The sequence below is a fragment of the Nicrophorus vespilloides genome, unplaced genomic scaffold (assembly GCF_001412225.1).
Source record: "Nicrophorus vespilloides isolate i.1.1-1 unplaced genomic scaffold, Nicve_v1.0, whole genome shotgun sequence".
Lineage (NCBI taxonomy): Eukaryota > Metazoa > Arthropoda > Insecta > Coleoptera > Silphidae > Nicrophorus > Nicrophorus vespilloides.
Genome location: NW_017097262.1, coordinates 48,754 through 68,541, shown reverse-complemented (window position 1 = coordinate 68,541; position 19,788 = coordinate 48,754). Strand labels below are relative to the sequence as shown.

The window sequence follows — 19,788 nt, the reverse complement described above, 5'->3', positions numbered from 1 at the left end:
GTACATTATAAATAATGTTCATAATCTTTAATAGTTTCTTAGGTCATGAATCAAGATAATATTTTCTTTATTTTTTTTTCTGATTTTAATTAATGTGAATTATAGTAATTGTGAATAAAATTATACATAAAAAAAGAAAAAAAAATATTGTTTTTATATTTTGATTAGAAACATAATATATTATATTTTATAAATGGTTATAATTTATTAAAAATATATTGATTGTAAATGAACATTCATTGAAACATATTCAAACATTTACTATAAATATTTTTAAATGTTTACGTCAAACAATATATTTTTAACGGATTTTGAAAGAATGATCCAAATATAATATATTAATGCAAATGCTTTTAGAGAATATGAAATTTCGCATCATATTACACGATGGAAATCATAACATTTTATATTATTTGCTTCAGGAAATAGGTCATATTTTCTGTACATTATCATCTTTTTATATAATTTATATTATTATTTATATTATTATATAATTATATAAACCTGGCGCATCCACATAATAAATATAATTAAAACATGCATACATTCAAAATAATTCTTATATAGTACTTAGAATTTCTTAATTAAGGCAGTTAATTATTTTTAACTATTAATAAATTCTTATACATTTTTGCTTCGATTAGATACTTATTGAAATTGTAAATTCATACACATTTAATACAATTCATATACAATTAAATAAATTCTAAAAATATAGTAGAAAATATATGTTTATACATAAATGAGTCAAGTATCTTTTTGAGCAGTTCGTTTTCAAACAATCCGGGATATTGACAAAACTAATTACTTTCCGATTTATTGCTGTATATATTTCGATATTTATCCTATATGATTCTTTCTTCTGTTTAAATGAAAAAAAAATGTGTTTAATGACAATTTTTTAAATATTGTTACTGGGTTTGTACACTTATAATCAAGAAAACTTAATGAAATATATGATATTCATTATTAAATAATAATCGTATGTTTAAATTGTATTTGTATAGTATTTTTATTGTAAAATTGTTTTGTTATAATGTACATTGTAAGCCCTGATTATCTATATAAATTACTCATTTTCCTTAAATCTAAATATTTAAACGTTATCACAGAATATAATAAAAAATATAGTTTCTACTTGTTTTTGATAAAATATTATATTTTAAGATGTGTTAATACTAGAACTAAGAAGCGACAATAAATAACAATTTTATTTATACAAGAAAATAAATAAGTTAGATTTCAAAAAAAAATACTAAAATGATAATAAATATTTATTATTTTTAAATATTTCAATCAATTCAATGCAGCAAATACCAAAAGTTTGTTATTATTATATTTACTTTTTAATATTTACTCCTAACTGCTTGATTGCATTTACGGAACTCAAGGAAATGTAATTTTAACTTGGACTCGGTTTAAATTCATTCTCTAATTGACTTCTACGGAGTTGTAGTTGAGCAATTAGTACCCAGGGGGTTGCAATGATTTATAGCTCAATTTTCTCTATCTCTGATCGTATCCAGTTGGCCGTGACGGCGACGGAATGATAAATCCCCGGCTGATGATGCTCCCCGCATCCGAATCCTGCACTGGTTATCCCCACGAGCGTCCATCTTCCATCCTCTAACACGATCAGAGGTCCACCGGAATCCCCCAAACATGCGTCCTGTCGTCCATCCTCGTATCCTGCACAAAGCATGTCATCGTGCAGCTCCACCTTTATCTGCTTCGTCTTGTGCCAGGATATGCATTCTTCTATACCTAAAATAATATTGATTTATAATATTTAACATGACGAATTTAGTTATATAATGTTATATATACATTATTATACTTGACTTGAGATAGAAATATATGTCAGAATTGACAACTGCAATTGTCAGTGTCATCTTGCTTCATAACATATCTATTTGACTAACATTTATGACTTATATCACGCATAGTATGATCATAATATGCTAGAACTTCGCATAAAGTATGGTGAGACACATCTGTTAGACGAACTAGTTCGAGTGTTATTGGATTCCTCGACATGTGATAAATACCAATTATTGACTAAAATGTAAGTCATCTTTAGTCTTTTAATGTTCAACCCTCGTCATACTTGATTTTAAGACATATTTGATAGTCGAAATATTTAGTGCCATTGCACTTCATGACAACCAATAATTGGATGCCAGTTTGATTTTTATAACTCATATCACGCATATTGTGAACATAGTTTTAATGTCATCTTAAGTCATCTAATGCTGAAAGATTATCATACTTGACTTAAGACATATCTGTCAGGCCAACTACTTTCAGTATTATTGTTCATTAAGTCGTATATCACACATTATAGTAGTATACAAAATACGAAGTTTAAAATATATTAAATAAGGTTTCCATAATATATGATAAGTATATGGAGTAGAAAATGGTGATGTATTAAATAAAAAACAAATAATAGAAAATATATGTTTTACCAAAATGTGGCTTTTTCACTAATCAATAACTAAAAATAAGTTTCTTCTGTTTAAGCAATAGCAGTAATTGCTAAATACAACATAATATAATTGGAGAAGTAATTAGACATATAATAAAATTATATAGTTAGAAAAGATATATTATATAATATATAAACCTACTTGTTTTCGAATAATAATAATATGTAACTCATATGCAAATTTGTACTTGAATTAATTAGTAGTTGCAAGGTGTACATATTTCAAACTTATAAATAAATAAAAAAAAAATATCTAGTTTTAAATAATGTTTCAAAATAATAAAATGACTGAAGAATTACTAAAAGCTCTATTAAATATTAAACAATTTCCCTGGAACTACAAAGTACAGATTTGTTTATCCATAATAATAAGTGATGCTTTACGTTAAAAAACGTATAATTATTTAATTCAGTATTATTAATTTACTATTGCAATATTACAGATATTTATGTAATTAATTTTAATCCAACATATTTTAGTACATATTCAGATGCTTAAACATAATTTGTGCGTTTAATTAAAATGAAAAATATATATTTCATTGATTGTTGATCATAAAACATATTGAAATAAATTGAATTATTAGAATTTTTATCGAAACTAAAATAATCGAGTAACAAATATTAGTTTTAATAGTTATAACTGTAAAATAATAATAAATGAGGAGTATGGTCTTTGATAAAAGTGTTACACGTAAAATGAATATGAAAATAAAAAGAACTAGTAAAGTTTATCTTTTTAATTTACAGTCTGTTTGATGCTCCATTCCACTTAGAATCCGTTCAAGGTCTTCTCTTTTTCTTTCCTCATTTCTTACTCTGCAGTTTACCGTACGCCGAGAAAGAATTACTTTTTCATTATAAACTGTAGAAAGGGTAGCGGAAGCAATTGGAAAAAAATCAATTTGCAAAGAGGGCGAAGCGACAACGAAGAAAAATTGCATTTCCACGTCGCCAGATTTACTCACTCAATATGGGAACAGAGGCGCTCCTGAGGACGTTTGTGCCAGAAAGGGAATTGGTCGGCTTTATTTTTCCCCATCCTGCGACGATGGCTTTCCTTCCCGGAAGATTCAATGCCATCCCACTGACATGGGGTAGACATATAGGTACTATATGAAAAGAATGACCAGCCTCTGTGACCATCTCCAACAAAGCCAGATCGAATCTGTCCGGCTGCGTAGTTCTGAACATAAACTCGGGATGCAGTATCTTCTTACGTACCTGAAAATACTCGTAAGATTAGAATTGCAGAATAATTGAGTTGGTGCAAGGAGTACTTACACGATGTAGTTCAGCTGGAGCCAATTCCAGGACTTTTCCTGTATCCTGCGTGTCCAATTCGCCTAGATAAACCGTGATGTCGCGTAATCTAGCCCTGATTATGCAATGAGCTGCAGTGGCCACGAACCGTCTGGAAACTGTAATTCGTCTTAATAAATTAAACCGTTTCTAACCGTTCCGTTTAATTTTCTCGGAAACACGTGTTTGTGTAGGACAACTTTAAGACCCTTTGCATATTTGTACGGTAAGTTCTAGTTTACTCCTCAGAAAACAGAACCTTCGCTGAATTTGAAATACCCTCGGCTTTTTACAAAATCCAATTCGGTTTCTTCAAAAATGGATTACGTGGGTAAACGTTTTATATTCGCAGGTAGAAAATGCTTCCTTTTAAAATCTAAATTTTTACGTAGATTTTAAATTATTACTATTTTACACTTTCGATAATCTATATTAAGTATTCTTATTATCTTCCTTAAATTTGATATCATCTTAATAATAATATTTATTGAAACAGAAAATTACAAATTTTTCAAATAGAATAATACAAATATCATCAACCAAAAAAAAGTTAATTGCTTCACAGGGCTATTAACCATAGGTCATTCTGCCCTTATCATCTTATTAATATAGAAAACTAAACTTAAATTAAATAATTTTAGAGGTAATCATATTTGTATCCAAAATACTAAGAATTATCAAATCTCGTTATAGTTTACTCCAATTTTATTATAAACATACAACATTTGGATTTCATTTGATTGATTTGAAGTTATAACTGGAAATATAGGAACATTTCAAAATCTTGGAATTGTAATGAAAGTGAACATTTATTATGTTTCTATTATGAACGTAGAAACAAACCATAAATTATAACAGATATACATTAATTTTTGATATACTAATAATAGTAATAATTGTCTTGAAACTAGACTTATTTAGTTATATAACAAATTGCAGGATTATCGTACTGTGATTCATACAACGTCAATAAACATCATTGTTTTCCTTAAGTGAAAATGTTTGTTTTTTAACATAGACGTTGAATTATCTTTAGAGAAAGGAAAGTACAAACACCAATTGTTTCTTAATGCATTATATTATGCAATGTAATGTTATCTAAACATGCTTGTAATTAAGTACACAAACATTTTCTTTAGAATTTGATAATTAACTTTCTTAAAAAATAGTATTCGTTTACCAACAAATAAATTCAATTAAAAATATTATTTAAATCAGTTTTTATTATTAAAGTAATTTCAAAAATAATCTCAGTTAAACAAATTTTTATATTTTTTTTCCAGAAAAAAAAATTTACATTTAGTAATAAATCAAAGAAAAAATTATACATTTTAGTTTTAAATCATAACAAAATTATTTGTTATAAAGGCTTTCCATCCAAAATTGGTATGGTGTGGTATGTTTCATAAATTGTAATTTAATATAAAATATTATGAAATAAATTAATTTATTATGTGAAACATAGTTTTTTAATTGGAACTAATAATATTATTAAGACAGAGAAATAATAATGATTTGAAATTATTGTTAGGTCGTAGCTCTGTGTGAGAATTGTAGCATTTCCCAAGAAATTTTGCAATTCCGAGAAGAAAAAATATCTCGATTCACGGTTTCTCAGCAATGCCGAGCTCGTTTCTCATTGAGAGAAAAGCCTTACTTGCCGAAAGAAAGTAATATTATTGTGCGGCAAACAAGTTTCGATATCGAAACCTTTTAGGTTGTTTCCTTTTTTTTCAATTCGTTCACGGAAAGTTACATGCTCTCATGCAAAAGGTTCTACTATCTTGATTTGGACGTTTCCAGTTTCCTATCTAAATCGTAGATACGTTTTCTTTTTATAGGAAATTTATTTGCTGATAGAGTTTAAAGAAGGAATGATCTTTGCTTTTTAAACCAAATTGAAAACTATAAAGTGAATGTATTAAAAAAACGATTAGTTTTTTATAAAAATTATCTTCTAAATCAAATTGATTTTATAAAATCTGTTAAGTTCAAAAATAATTTTTCTTTATAAAACTAATAAATAATTCTACAAAAACAAAATATATTTATTTTTTATATAATATAGAAGCTTTTGATGAATTAAGTATTTATATATTTCTTTTATAACTTATGTTATAATTAAGTTAATTAAAATAATTCAATATAATTCTACTAAAACATTAATAAGTTCATTGTTCCTTCAGTACTGAGGAGAGCTTGTAGAGATGATGAACAGAAATGAGAATATTTACCTAAGACGCCTCCGCATTGGTAGGATGAGATCTTGATGTGGGCTTGCCAAGGGAATTGTCCGAACCTGGCTTCAGCGCCTCCAATGATCCTCTTCGCAAGTACTCGATCCGCGGAAAGACCGCACCCTTCATCCTCAACGTCTCTCCGCAACGAGTTGGACATCAAGTCCTTCGACCTACATAAAACATGGTGGATAGTTTACGTTGTTCTTCGGGACTTCCAAATCTACTCACTCCAAAAAAGGTTGGTCGGCCAGATCATTGACATCATCATCACTGTAATCGATCCGGACCGGCTTCATCTTGCGTCCGGTTACGCAACAGGCGACGAGCCATGGGTTCGCGCCGCACCCGGCCTGGCTCGATCCACCCACCATCCAACAGGCAAACGAAAGGGTGCAGGCGTGGGACACCCCTTTGCGCTCACATCTCTGAGGATAGCCCAGCATCGTCACGAACACACGACCTACGAAATTCATCACAGAAATTCAATTAGCTTAAAACAACAACCCGCAGCTGCGACGTTAGAACATATCGAGTTTTATTGAAGACGATGGGATTATACAAGGATCTCGGATACTATTAAATTGTTGGATGATGGGCGAAACATTGCATTGCAAATTTCAGCAGTATTATTAAGGTATTCCCAATGTAACATGTATATATCAAATTGCATAATTATTAGATCATCCGCAAAATTCGTGAAGTTTCACTAAAATTGAAAATCAAAACTTTTATATATCGATAAATTTTAATTATGTTATTACGTTATTTCAGCTATAGAAGCTTCTCTGTAAACAGAATATTTCTCAGTTAATGCTTTGATAGCATTTTTTCCATCTTCAAGAGGGTACTAATCTGACATAAATAATTTGATCCAAGTAAACTTTTTACTAAAGACAGATGATAACAATTCTAATATATTCAACCATTACCAATACAACTTAGCGAAAATTGATACAAACTTTCCGGAAAACTCAATACTTATGAGATGAGATAATATTTCTTGCATATTTATAAGCTAATATGGTGATAGTAACGAAACATCTCATGTATAATAAAGTGCTTGTAGAATGAGTACCAACTTATACTTAATACTTGTGAGTTATAATTTTGGTATTAATAACCATAATTATATCTATTGTTCCATAAAGTAACTATTAGGAACCTTACTATTTCACTATTTAAATGCTACATAGTTGTTATTTATGTCTCATTATTTTTTTAATTTTTTTATATAAGTTTATTTGATTTTGAAAGAAATACATACGTTATTTAGATATGTATACCAACTTAAAAGCAATTATATTTTCGGTTAATTTGATTAAATCCACGCATTTTTTATATATTTTGTAATCAAGCTATTTAGTTTGATAGTGTGTAGCCACCTAATGGTATTATAATAAACATTTTCATTAAGAACATTTTCAAAGTTAACTTACGAGTTTACTGAAATGAAGTAACTAGGTGTTTGTATATTTATTTTATTAAAAATCTCTTCAAAAGGATTGCACAGTAATGTATGTTTAATAAATCTTTTCAGTATTATCAAATGCAAACACTATTTAGATAATTTAACATTTAAAAAAAGTTTATATTGGAATAATGGAAACTGAATTATTTTATTATTTTCATTGTTTTCTATTCAGTAAATAATTAATTTGATATATCAAAAATACTGCAGCAAATATTCTTTTATATGTGTGTAGAAGCATATGTTCAATAAATTATGTTTATTAATATTATCAAAGTACCTTTTTTAAATTCTTTATAATTCTAATAAAAAAAATATAATTTATAGTAGAAATTTTATAAAATTCCAGAAAGTTTTAAATATGTTGATGTAGCGAACATTAAATAATAATTATAGGCTCGAATACCAAAGGTCAATACGCCTGTAAAATTATTTTTCGTAATTATAATAATTAATATTTCTTTATTTTATTTTTGTGTCTTGTATAACTGTTTCAATTATCAATAGTATTAATTTATTAATAAATCGAAAATATATTTAGTTTAATTGAAATTAATGACATTCTGGCTTGAACTTCAAGCAATTTAATGGATCATGCTCGAAACGTTACAAATCTATTTTTATTCCAGACAGAGCAAACATTACGATTATATAATTCGTTGCACAGCGATAACCGCCGTTTGATCTTACGAGAAAATGCCAGTCAAACAAGCCTCGTAATTTACTTACTTTCTACACCGCGATCTTCAAACATGACATTTAGTCACCAAATTGTTATTGCGAAAAACTAAAATAGGAAATTTATTTCGGAATTTCATTCAAACAATATGAATACCAACATTAAAAGTCTGATAATTACTTTTTTGAAAAAATATAGAATTTTTTAAAATTAATGTGTTGGGGACTATATATATGTCAAATTTAAAATAAACACGTATATTGTTTTTATTTAATCTGTGAGAATTAGTTTTTATCGGGACATTATTGTCCCAACAGACATCGTATCTGGGATCTATTGTCCCAATAGACATTGTAATTAGGAACTATTATACCACTAGACCAGAACAAAAAACTCAACTGAAACAATATATATTATAAGTGTAAAAGTATATTATAATGGTTACATGTGATAAGGTGTAAAACAAACGTGTAAACATATAATGTTGTAAACAAAACTCGTTGCAACTCGTTTTTTTCTTTTTTCTTTGCTGCACATGAACACAACGTTTTCTTGACACTTGAAGGATGGGCATTTGATCAACAATGTTATTGAACATATTCGACTTTTTGCTAGGTCTCCCTGAAGGTCTTCTTTCTGACAATGGGACAAGGAAGTCAACAAATGGTATCTTCTTTTGGTGCACGTTTTCTGTATTATCACAATAGACTTCAAAAGGTTAACCCTCAAATTACTAAAATAATAGATTAATGCAAACTCAAATATATTTTTTTGTTTATAAGAAAACTAATTTTGGTTGTCCAAATACAAAATTGCATATAATATATTTTTTTAACTTAGATCATATGGCAGAAATGTCATATGATATTGCAATTACAATTGTTAGACCAGTTAACTTATCATTATGATAATTATGGTAATTGTGCAGATGACAGACGTTTATGTCTAATGCCACGCTTAATGAATGGAGCATTAAATATTTACGTGTAAATGCGTTCGCAGTTACTTTAATGGATTATTCAAAACACTGCGAATATAGTACAGATTTTAGCTTATAACGGTAAAAGAAAGCTATCACCTGGTAGTAATTTTCATCAACTTTTGTTTGAAAACAATTGAACCTTTAAATTTGTATACTTCGTAAATAAATATTGGAATAAAGAAAGTTTCTTTAAATATATAATAGTAGGTTATTATATTATATGTCAGATATGAATATCATTCAAGCTTGACGTACGTTGGTGAAAATTGCACGTTTTTCCGTTTTGATCATCGGAATTTATGCAAGTCTGTAGTAAAAACAACTTTTTAAAACGCGCAATTGAATAACTAGAATTATTTTAACGATGAACAAGTCAACAATAATTACCATAATTGTCATAAATCATCCTCAACTATACTGAATAAAAAACTGTATTTTTTGCTTTTGCTTTTCTAATATTTCTTCAAAAGTATTTAAAGCGTATTACGCTCAAGAGACAGACACCAACCTTTAAATCCGTCTTCTCGTTAATTGTATAACTGTAATCGACTAGTCTCGCGCGCGAAATAAGAAGAGAAAAAAAAAGCAGAGAAATAAGAACGTGAGCGCACTTCAATTTGGGCTTCTTGCAATTATTTCCACACCACGTTTCTTTTTTTAAAATGTAACATTATTAATGTTACTAACTACATCCGCGTTGTTTTCTAATTGCTTGAGTTATGCGCATTCTGCTACATTTAAAAAAAAACACTATATATTTTGAACAACATACGTTCTTAAATATTGAATATAACTACAAAACATTGTAAGTTTTTCAATATTCTAATTGATATATTTACGATCAAAAGCACATAATTTTGTTTACTAAAAGGTACAATTCTGATCTTGAAAGTCTAAGTAATTATTAATTTGCATGTTCATATTTTCATTTACAAATAACATTCAGTTGAATCACCGACAACATAAGCTTAATATTCCTCAATTCCTCTATATTGTTCATCTTAAATCGTAAACAAATCGCAATAATTTATATAAATGCAGCAGTCTAGGATTGTCTTGTTTGAAAATTGAAAAACATACTACGTTTTAATTGACTAAATACAAACAAATTCTAAAAAACTAATTTACAAAATTATTTTTTATATATAAATCTTTTTTTTATACAGTCAAGTTGTATTTTGTGCGGTTTATTTTTTCGATATTTGAAATTATATTATTTCATAATTTCAAAAATTATATGTATTAGTAATTAAAGTATAAAATCTAAAAACCGGCTTCATTTGTAATGATGATTATATTTACTATTTTTTTATGAATATTTGAAAAATGTACCAAATTAGTTCTAGGTCACAATTTCCAAATTATTGTGAATGGTTATTTTGTTTGCGTAAGAAATTTAAGATGAAATATTTTTTTTGTGTTTATAAAATATAATAAAAAAAAATTGTTGTCATAATAATAGTACTAATGTTATGTTAAAAAATATTTATTTTTATCCAATTTTTGTAAATGGAATAAAGAAGACAAAATTTTGAATTCAAGTTGAAAAATTACATTTAAATCTATTTCTCAATATAAATAAAATATATTTTTTTTTTATCCCTACAGCTCTATTTCGGCAATAAAATATATTGAACATTAGAATACGTAACATTAAAACCGACCTAATTAAATACATAATATTGAGATTCTAGATCTTTGAAAATACTTTAAATATACATTAATGAAGAAAAAATATATTAGTTTATTAACAAATTCTGCCTTGACTCTTTGAAACCGAACTGAATGCACAAATAAACCGCACAAAAGTAGGAATTAATATTTAGTTTATTTCGTAATTTTCAAACCGGACTATAGTGAATCTGAACTGATTAATACTGCACTATGTGAGGTATTGTTTTAATGGATAATTTAATAGAAAATGCATCGGTGGTTCAGTGGTAGAATGCTCGCTTCCCAGTCTAATAGAAAACAATGAAGGATCAAATCATTAAACTATTAAAAAAATATTATTTCTTAATAATTATTTTTTTATAAAAATATATTCATCAATATATCTTCTTCTATAGTCATTATCCTTGAGTCCAGTTCAAGTAAGATACTAAAATGTAGTTAGTACAAATAAAGTCGAATGCTCGAATGCCCAAAAGTTGTTGTTTTATTAGTTGTCCTACGAACTTATTGAGTAAGGTGTTATATAAATAGCTAAAACAAATTATCGATTGATAAAAATATATACATGAGTTAGCATACTTACAAAAATATAATGAAAATTTAAAAAGCAGATAAAATAAATAAACAAACACGAAATTCAAATATAATTGTGTGAACTTTCTGTTAACATGTAGTTATTTTTAAAGAAAGCGAGACACAGTTTAAGATTAATTTTGGTTCTGGCCATTAACTACGAACTTTATCTCGTTTATAAACGGTAAGGTCTTTTTAAGGTTGCCAAGCGTATACCAATGTAATTTAATTTTGAGACCATGCGGATGACATAAAATCCACCATTAAAACAATTTCCAGAGTGTAACGCTTTTCCACTCTCTCGCTGTCTCTTACTCATACACATCTCTTTCCGTGGCAACGTTTAGCATTTAAAACAGATAAAAGAGGCTACTTGGAATTAAGCATAACCATAAACTGGGAAGATTATTTGGGTCGTGGATATTTACGGTTTACTGAATGCTCCAGCAACATGCATATGCATATATCTCGATCGTCTCTAAATTAATTTCCATTTAGCAAATATATTACATATTTCCACATATGCTATTAATTTTAATAAATGTTATTGGATATTGAAATCAAACATATAATATACGTAATTCGTGATGTATTAACATTATTATTTATATTTTAATAGTTTCATCTTCTTATATGGATATGTTCATTAAAAACATAAGGTAGAAAATTGAAATATATCACATACTGTCAATACAAAAAGTTTATGACAAAATAAACATTAATTCAAATAACAATTAATATTTTCTTCATACAAATATTTTTTCCAAATAAGATTTTATTCAATAACAAAATTGATATCAAATTTACAAAAACTTAAAATAAAAGATGTTAATAAATCTAATTGTGCAGCTTCGGTCAGTCCAGATTCAGTATATTAAATTTAACAAATTTACACAATATTATTTTTTTATATATAGGTCTTTCCCTTTAAGTCTGTTTTCTGAAGTTTTTTTTAGGCGGTTTTAAAGTCTTCGATTAGTCCGATTTTTCACACTATGCGAGGTATAGCTAGAATTATATTTGTTTGGAATATATAATTTATATACTTTTAAAAGTAATTGCTTTTATGAATGTTATTAATTAATGATCAAATAAATTCCATGCCTATTACACTCTCCACATTATAAATTATTATGCAAACGAACATCAATTTACTTGATTTAGATTGCGTCGAAATAACTTCAAACATATTTCACTTACGTTAAAGCTTTTTTTTTAGGATTACATTTTTATTTTATTTTTATAATTATACTCACTTAAGTGCCTCAACTTACTTTCTATAATAAAATATTTTAATTAAGATAATTAAATTTTTGATAATGTTTTTGATTACGTGAAATAACAAAATAATAAGTTATTCTTAAATACAAACAATTTCCAAATATTTCAGTCGTAACTACTTTCACAATTAAGAGAAATTGATAATATAAAAATATTAAATATTGTTAAGTAAAACAATTATCATTAAACATTTTAAGTATGAAGAGATTTATTTAATAATATAAATTATGAAATGATTGAAAACTAATTTTTTATCTATCATTATTTCCGTACTTTTTACATTTCTAAATGAGATACCGGTACCAAGGAGCGTGCCGAAAGAACCCAAGCTGAGAGTCATACACATAATAAAACGAATAAAAAAAATGTAAAAAATGTATATAAATAAAAAAAAGATGTAATTATACAATTATTTTTTTATGTTAGCAATAAAATAGTTTCTAGTTAATTTAAATTGGCTTTATATTTAAATTTTGTATAATTTCATAAAACTTAAATTTTGATTGGAATAAATTTTATGTCCAGATGTAACATAAAACTTCTTAGATATTCATCTTGTTAGAAATGAAAATGTAATAAACTTAATTATGTATTCATGAGACGTATTGCAATAAAAAATTGAAGGCGAGATAAACTCAATCCTCTCAAAGATCACGATAGATACGCCACACTTAGAAACAAAGGTAAATGGAGAACAATGGAACAAGAAACCGCTAAAAACATGTTAAAAAACAGTTTAAAGACGATCGAACGGTATGATCTACAAGAAATGTATTCATTGCAAATTTCTCATTAAGATTCAGTTGTATAATGAACGAAAAGTTGCACACATTTTATATTTTTTTTTTAATAAGTATGTTAATAATTATAGCAATACATCACATTTAAGATTAATTAAAATATTTGGGCAAAATTACTTTGGTTAATAGCCTTTTTGTCAAAATTAATGAAATTTATATATTTTTTTTTATCATTTTAAGAAAGTTAAATTACAGAAATTAATAATGAATTTGATTTTGAATAGAATTATACACATTTCCTGTTTTATTTTTAATAAATATAAAGTAATACTTTGCACAGTGCGGATAATCGGTTCCGCCAATTTCTGTTCGAAATCGGACTAATCAAGGAATTTAAAACAAGTTAAAAATAAAATGCAAGAAAAGAGACTTCAGAGTATAGGGAAAAACGATCGTTTATGTTTAAAAAATAATCTTGTGTTCTGTTTTTTGCCCAATTATAAAAAATATTCTAACCGCACTATAGTGAATCAGCACTATTCGAAGCGAGGTATTGCTTTATTAGTATGCATTTTTTGTATACATACACAAAATATATATTTTACGTATTGAAATTTTTATAAAACCAATTTTCGATTAATTTGTAATTTTATATATAATAACTTATTATAATACTTACATTAATTATAATAATGCATCATCTTATTTAATAAATAATAAAAAGAAGTATTTATTTTTATCAATTTAAGAAAGTCAAATTGTTACTTGTAATAGTATTAGAAATTGCAAGGCTTCTTTCAATTTTTATCAAGAAAGTAGGTTTGGGTCAATTTGAGTTCACCTTCCTATACTTAGATTTAGATTGTATAGGATATATGAAACAAAACACATCGTTTTCACTAATTCGAAACGACTCTTACAACTTACTTTGTCAGATAAAAAAAAATATGTATTTCCATTCATTCTTTTAATTAATTAATTGGCTATAAAACGCGTGCTTAATATTTATTGAATGCCATTTTATACACGTAATTACATTAAAATAGAGCCGATATTTAATAAATTCTTTAAATTTACAAATACCAAACATTTAAAGTTGTATTTAGAAAATTAATCCAAAATAAACATTGATTTTATAAATATTACTTATGGACTCTTAATTGTTATAATTTTTAATGGATTTATTTTAATTAATTATTAAATATGATTTAATTATTTAAAAAGTGGATATTATGAAATTATATATAATTAAATTATTTTCATTTTTAATAAATTATTTTGTTGTAAATAATTAATTTAATTAATTATTTATTTCGTAATTATTATTGTCTCTTTATTTGGATCCAAAGTACTAACGTCCGAAGACATTCAGCTTATCTATTGAAAAAGATCTGAGAAACTAACAGAAATTGATGTGTAATTAAAATGTATTGGTAAGAATTGCATTTCCGCAAGAAACCAATGAAACAGTATTAATATTGAAAATAGTTCGTGGAAGAGAAATTGAACTTAATTTATTCATTGAAATATTACAGAAGCAACCGGCTTTTCCTTCGATTTTAACGAGGAGCAATTTCTACAATAAATGATCGAATGCAACGCGAATATTTTATTCTTTTGCAATCAACAAAAAAACGAGCGCATTATTATAATAATAAGGACATTCTAGATTTCGTGTAGATGTGTGTAAATAGGATAAAGAAATTGTCGCTCTTGAAATATATATGTGTGATTATCATTTCTTACCTGTAAAAGCAATCCGTTTCTCGTAGCCGTTGAGACCGTAGTTGTTCGGATCCTCCACCAACCTCGAGTAAGAAGTCCTCCAGGTGTCGAAGATACCGAGAACTTGGGCATTGTTGCGCAGGTGATGGTTGTAATGGAACAAGACCAGAATGGAAAGGAAAAAGGAGGATGCGGTTCTCATCTCGCACTCATGTTTATCACTCTGCGTCCGACGTCTCTCTGTGGATGCGAATGTCTCGACTTCTTCGTTTTTTTCTTGTTGTTGTTTGTTGTTGAAGATGCCACCACCAGAAGATGTTGGTAACAGTAGAGGCAGTGCGAAGAGTCTTTCACCTGTTCCTCCACTTTTTTTAGTCACATACTCTTCTGCATTAGCCTCACGCAGCCCACTCTTAACACTCGTGCGCTCGCACAAGTAATTGGCTCAATTTTGGATGTTATGCAACTGCTCGAACGCAATCCACGGAACTAAATATGAAAATAATAATTTTGAAATTAGAAAAATGATTATGTGATAATCATAAAAAGAGAGATAATTTACGGATTAAGTAATTATCGGATTTAAAGTTTTGTAATGCTTGTGACCTGATTCTTTTTGCTAGGAGAGAAAATATTTATGTTTTATTAATAATTCCGTTAACCAAGTAATGTGTTTTTCTAAAAAATTATTAGTCTACGTCTGTTTTGTATTCGTTTTCACATTAATATTATAATTTGATTGAATATTTAATTATTTATATTAAATCACATTTAATACTATGAAATCATGAAAAATAAGACTAGTTTTGTTTTTTCACTACAATTTTTATGAACAATTTATTTAATAAAATATTTGGTTTCATTTTCAAAATTATAACTTAGAAAACATTAAAAATAAATAAAAGACTATGAAAATTAAAGATTTGAAACATTACAAGTAAATTATTTAATTTCAATTCAAAGTCTAACATGAAGATTAAGATTATAAATTAAATATATAAATTTAGTTCCATAAAAATTTATTTCTAAATAATGATAATATTTATTAGTTACAATGCAACCAAAGGGCTATCGACCTAAGTCTTTCCGCCCATGTGTTTCTATTTAACTTATTTATTTTACTTAATTAAAATTTAAAATTTAGTTTGTTTTTGATTTTTTCAAAGTATAGTGAATATATTTACAAGGTATTGCTGTAATTATTTATATTTCTTAATAACAACAATAATTGTAATTTATTGGCAAAAATATATTTCTTATATTTATGTTTTCTACAGGATTACATTTTTATGTTTCTTTTTTATACAAGGATTAATCTTGTTTAAAACACTGTGAGGACTATAATCAAGGACAAAGAGCGGATTCTTGCAGAGATGAAAAATGCCCGATCACTCAATACAACAGTTATATAAAAAAACGTCATGAACTTGTTTCTGAAATGAAGTCTTTACTAAATTGGTGTAATTACGAATATACACACAGTTGGCCTGAAGATTAAAATTACATATGTATCGAAACCATTTTTTTTCAAATAATCTACACTTATCAAAAATGATATAAAAAGAAACTTTAAAGTTTCACTTCTTAAATATAATGTTATCTAATTAACTAATTAACGTATTGAAAAATTTGGTATTTATTGAAATTAATATTTTCAGATTTTATTACTATAATAAATTGTATTGTTCTTCAAAATCAGTAGGAACTATGATCTTCATTATATCGATAGAATAATTATTTGTAACTTAACTGCAGAACATTACTAGATTCACGTGAAATTATTAAAAGATTTATTTTATTCAATTATTTTCTCATTTTATTATTTATTCAATTTTATTTATCATTAATATTTATTTTCCTCAATGGAATCACTTTTTTACACATCAAAAATTAGGAACATTAAATGAGAGTTAATATAGAATACTTAATTTCAATGGTTAATAATCTCGTGATCTCGTCATCAGTAAAATAATTTGAAATATTTGCTGTTCGATTAAGTATTTGAACTAAGTTTATAAACATGCTAAATAAAATAAAAAAATATTATGTTTTTTTATAACATAACAAAAAGTAATAACTTTAAAGATTAAACATCGAATTTAAAAATCATTAACTAATAGTAAATAATCTTGTTTCTCGCATAAAAAGAAAAGTGATTGGGAACCTTTTGCTCTTCGAATAAGTAAAGATATTTGTATTTGAGGCAAGTTTATTGCTTGAGACAAATTGCTTAAAAGGTGAACAAGTAAATACTTCGGTCTTTATTTTTGCTCACTGCTCTTATTTTATACACTTACGAAACACTCGAACGAGAAACAACATTCGCTTTGGGAAATGTTGTTTTTCTTAATGCTGTTGTCCACTTTTAAATCAATTATTGCCATTTTTATTTAACACAAAAGTTACACATTTAAAAGTAAAAGAAAATAAGTATGTTTCTTTTCTAATGTACTTTATTTTATATAATTAAAGTATTACAAAATTTCAGGAATATTTAAGAAAATGTATATAATGTAATTAATAAAAATAATTTGCAAATACAATGAAAAAAGTAAATAATTGTTAATTATTTGATATATTTTATAGTTAGAAATTTCTTGGTCCTTATAACTATAATTGGTATATATAAATTCATATAAGTTTATGTAAATTTGTCAATAAATAAGTGAAAAATTGAAATATGTTTTTTCATCCTGTAAACTATATTTGATACTATTATTTATTACACAATAAATTATAATAATACTAAAGTCAAATGTGTTATATACATTACACAACATATGTCTATTATTATTAATAATAAGAAGACATAATTTTGTTTTAAATTGTTTCATTACATAACTTTTATAATTTATTGCATTTTTTTTGCACAGAGGAAGTTCAAAATACTGTTATTAATAACTGATATAAAATAATTAATTCCAAAGAAATTTAAACGTTTATAAACAGAATAACAATCGTTAATAAATAATGATTCATGAGTATGTGTAAATAGTAAATATTTCCTCTTAAGTAAATAAAAATTATTGAAGGCTATTAACTTTACTTTCAATAAATAATTCCCAACATATACTTTAATAATCAACCAATGCTTATATCTAAAATAGAAATTTAAAAATTACAACTTACCAATACTTATATAATTTCAACTAATTAAAAAACGAACGAATAATTATATTAACCACTTGCTATTTAAATGAATGTCACGTTACAAATTAATCAATATTATCGTTTATTGAATCGATTTCAAGTTAACGTTGTTTGTACAACTCTTGGAAAATTTGCGTCCGTACTGTTGGTAGTTCTTCGAGACGCAGTCCGAGACTGGTAAAGTCGCGCTCGCCATGAAAGGTGGATATAACAGTAAAACGGCGATACTAACGGAATACACCTTAAAATGACCCACATTTTGAATAAATATATATCAATTTAATTATTTAATATAAAATTCCTACTAGAACAGACAAAAAAAAAGATCTACTCCTCCGTGTTTTCGTTTGTCCATCTTTTTTTTCTTCAATTGACATAAACTACTTTCCAACATATGATATCATTACTAAATAAAACTACGTGGTTTTTATGGTTTTTTTTAATGCAAATAACACAGGTATGTATTTTAAATTTTTGGGTATAAACATTTGTGATCAAAGATCAAATTTACTCGGCTTAAAGCGCAACAGCTCTCATATCATGTAATAAAAGGAATTTTTCTAAAAACTGATAAAAATATATTCAAAGATTTCGATAAGATTTTGAAAAAATACTTTGATTATTATATAAATAATTATTACATTATAATATTTGGATAAAATAAACTGTAAAATATTGGTTATAAGCACGTGCTTCCACCGTTACTTACTCTGCAAATGTCATCGTAATATATATTTGTATACTATCATCATCCCAAGAATGTTACTCAAGATACACAAGTGGAATTTTAGTTAACCTTGAAAATTAAACTACGGTATTCTGATCCAATATACCTTCAGAACTATATTTTAATATAGTAAAAACTTGTATAGTCTAATTCTATAACAAATATTTTATAAATTTATAAAATAATATGTTTTATAAGAAATTGCATTTTTACAAATTAATTTTTCTATTTTTTTTATTTTTACAACAAGCAATCTATTACAATAAAAATAAAATAACAATAAGCTTTAATTCTGGCTAAGCATAAAGGAAATAAACAATATTGCAGACTGATCCAATGACCAAACTTCACTGATAAAATATAAAAAAATAATAATCAAAGTACATCACATCAGAAACGAGTAGGAAGTTACTGCGGTTGGAATTATTTCAGTCGTAGATTACCATCTGAGTGCTAAGGATCAAACAACCTGCAGACATAACAATCATTGGATATGCGGATGACCGGGCAATAGTGGTGGTAACAAAAACAGAAGATGAACTGACTGAAAAAGCAAACTTAGCCACATTTAATATACAGAACTGGATGTCAGAGAGAGATCTGACACTCGCGCCACAAAAAACAAGGGGGTGTTACTGATTGGAAGGAGGAAAGCAAAACCTATAAAATTTACCATATCAGGCACAGAAATAACTGCGAGGAAAGTCATTAAATACCTGGGGGTTTCCATTGACAGTAGCCTGACCTACGCCGAGCATA

At 26.6% G+C, this 19,788-nt stretch overlaps 1 protein-coding gene across 1 annotated transcript; it reads right to left on the bottom strand.

Annotated features, from left to right (window-relative positions):
• Positions 1–1,412: 1,412 nt before the first annotated feature.
• On the bottom strand, positions 1,413–19,787 carry LOC108559605 (prostasin). Its single transcript, XM_017916935.1, has 7 exons — positions 19,746–19,787; positions 15,174–15,564; positions 6,259–6,490; positions 6,025–6,200; positions 3,773–3,909; positions 3,457–3,712; positions 1,413–1,764 (listed from the first exon to the last, which is right to left on the bottom strand). The coding sequence occupies exons 1-7, from the start codon at positions 19,785–19,787 to the stop codon at positions 1,490–1,492; spliced, it is 1,509 nt and encodes a 502-aa protein (XP_017772424.1). The 3' UTR covers positions 1,413–1,489.
• Position 19,788: the final 1 nt, after the last annotated feature.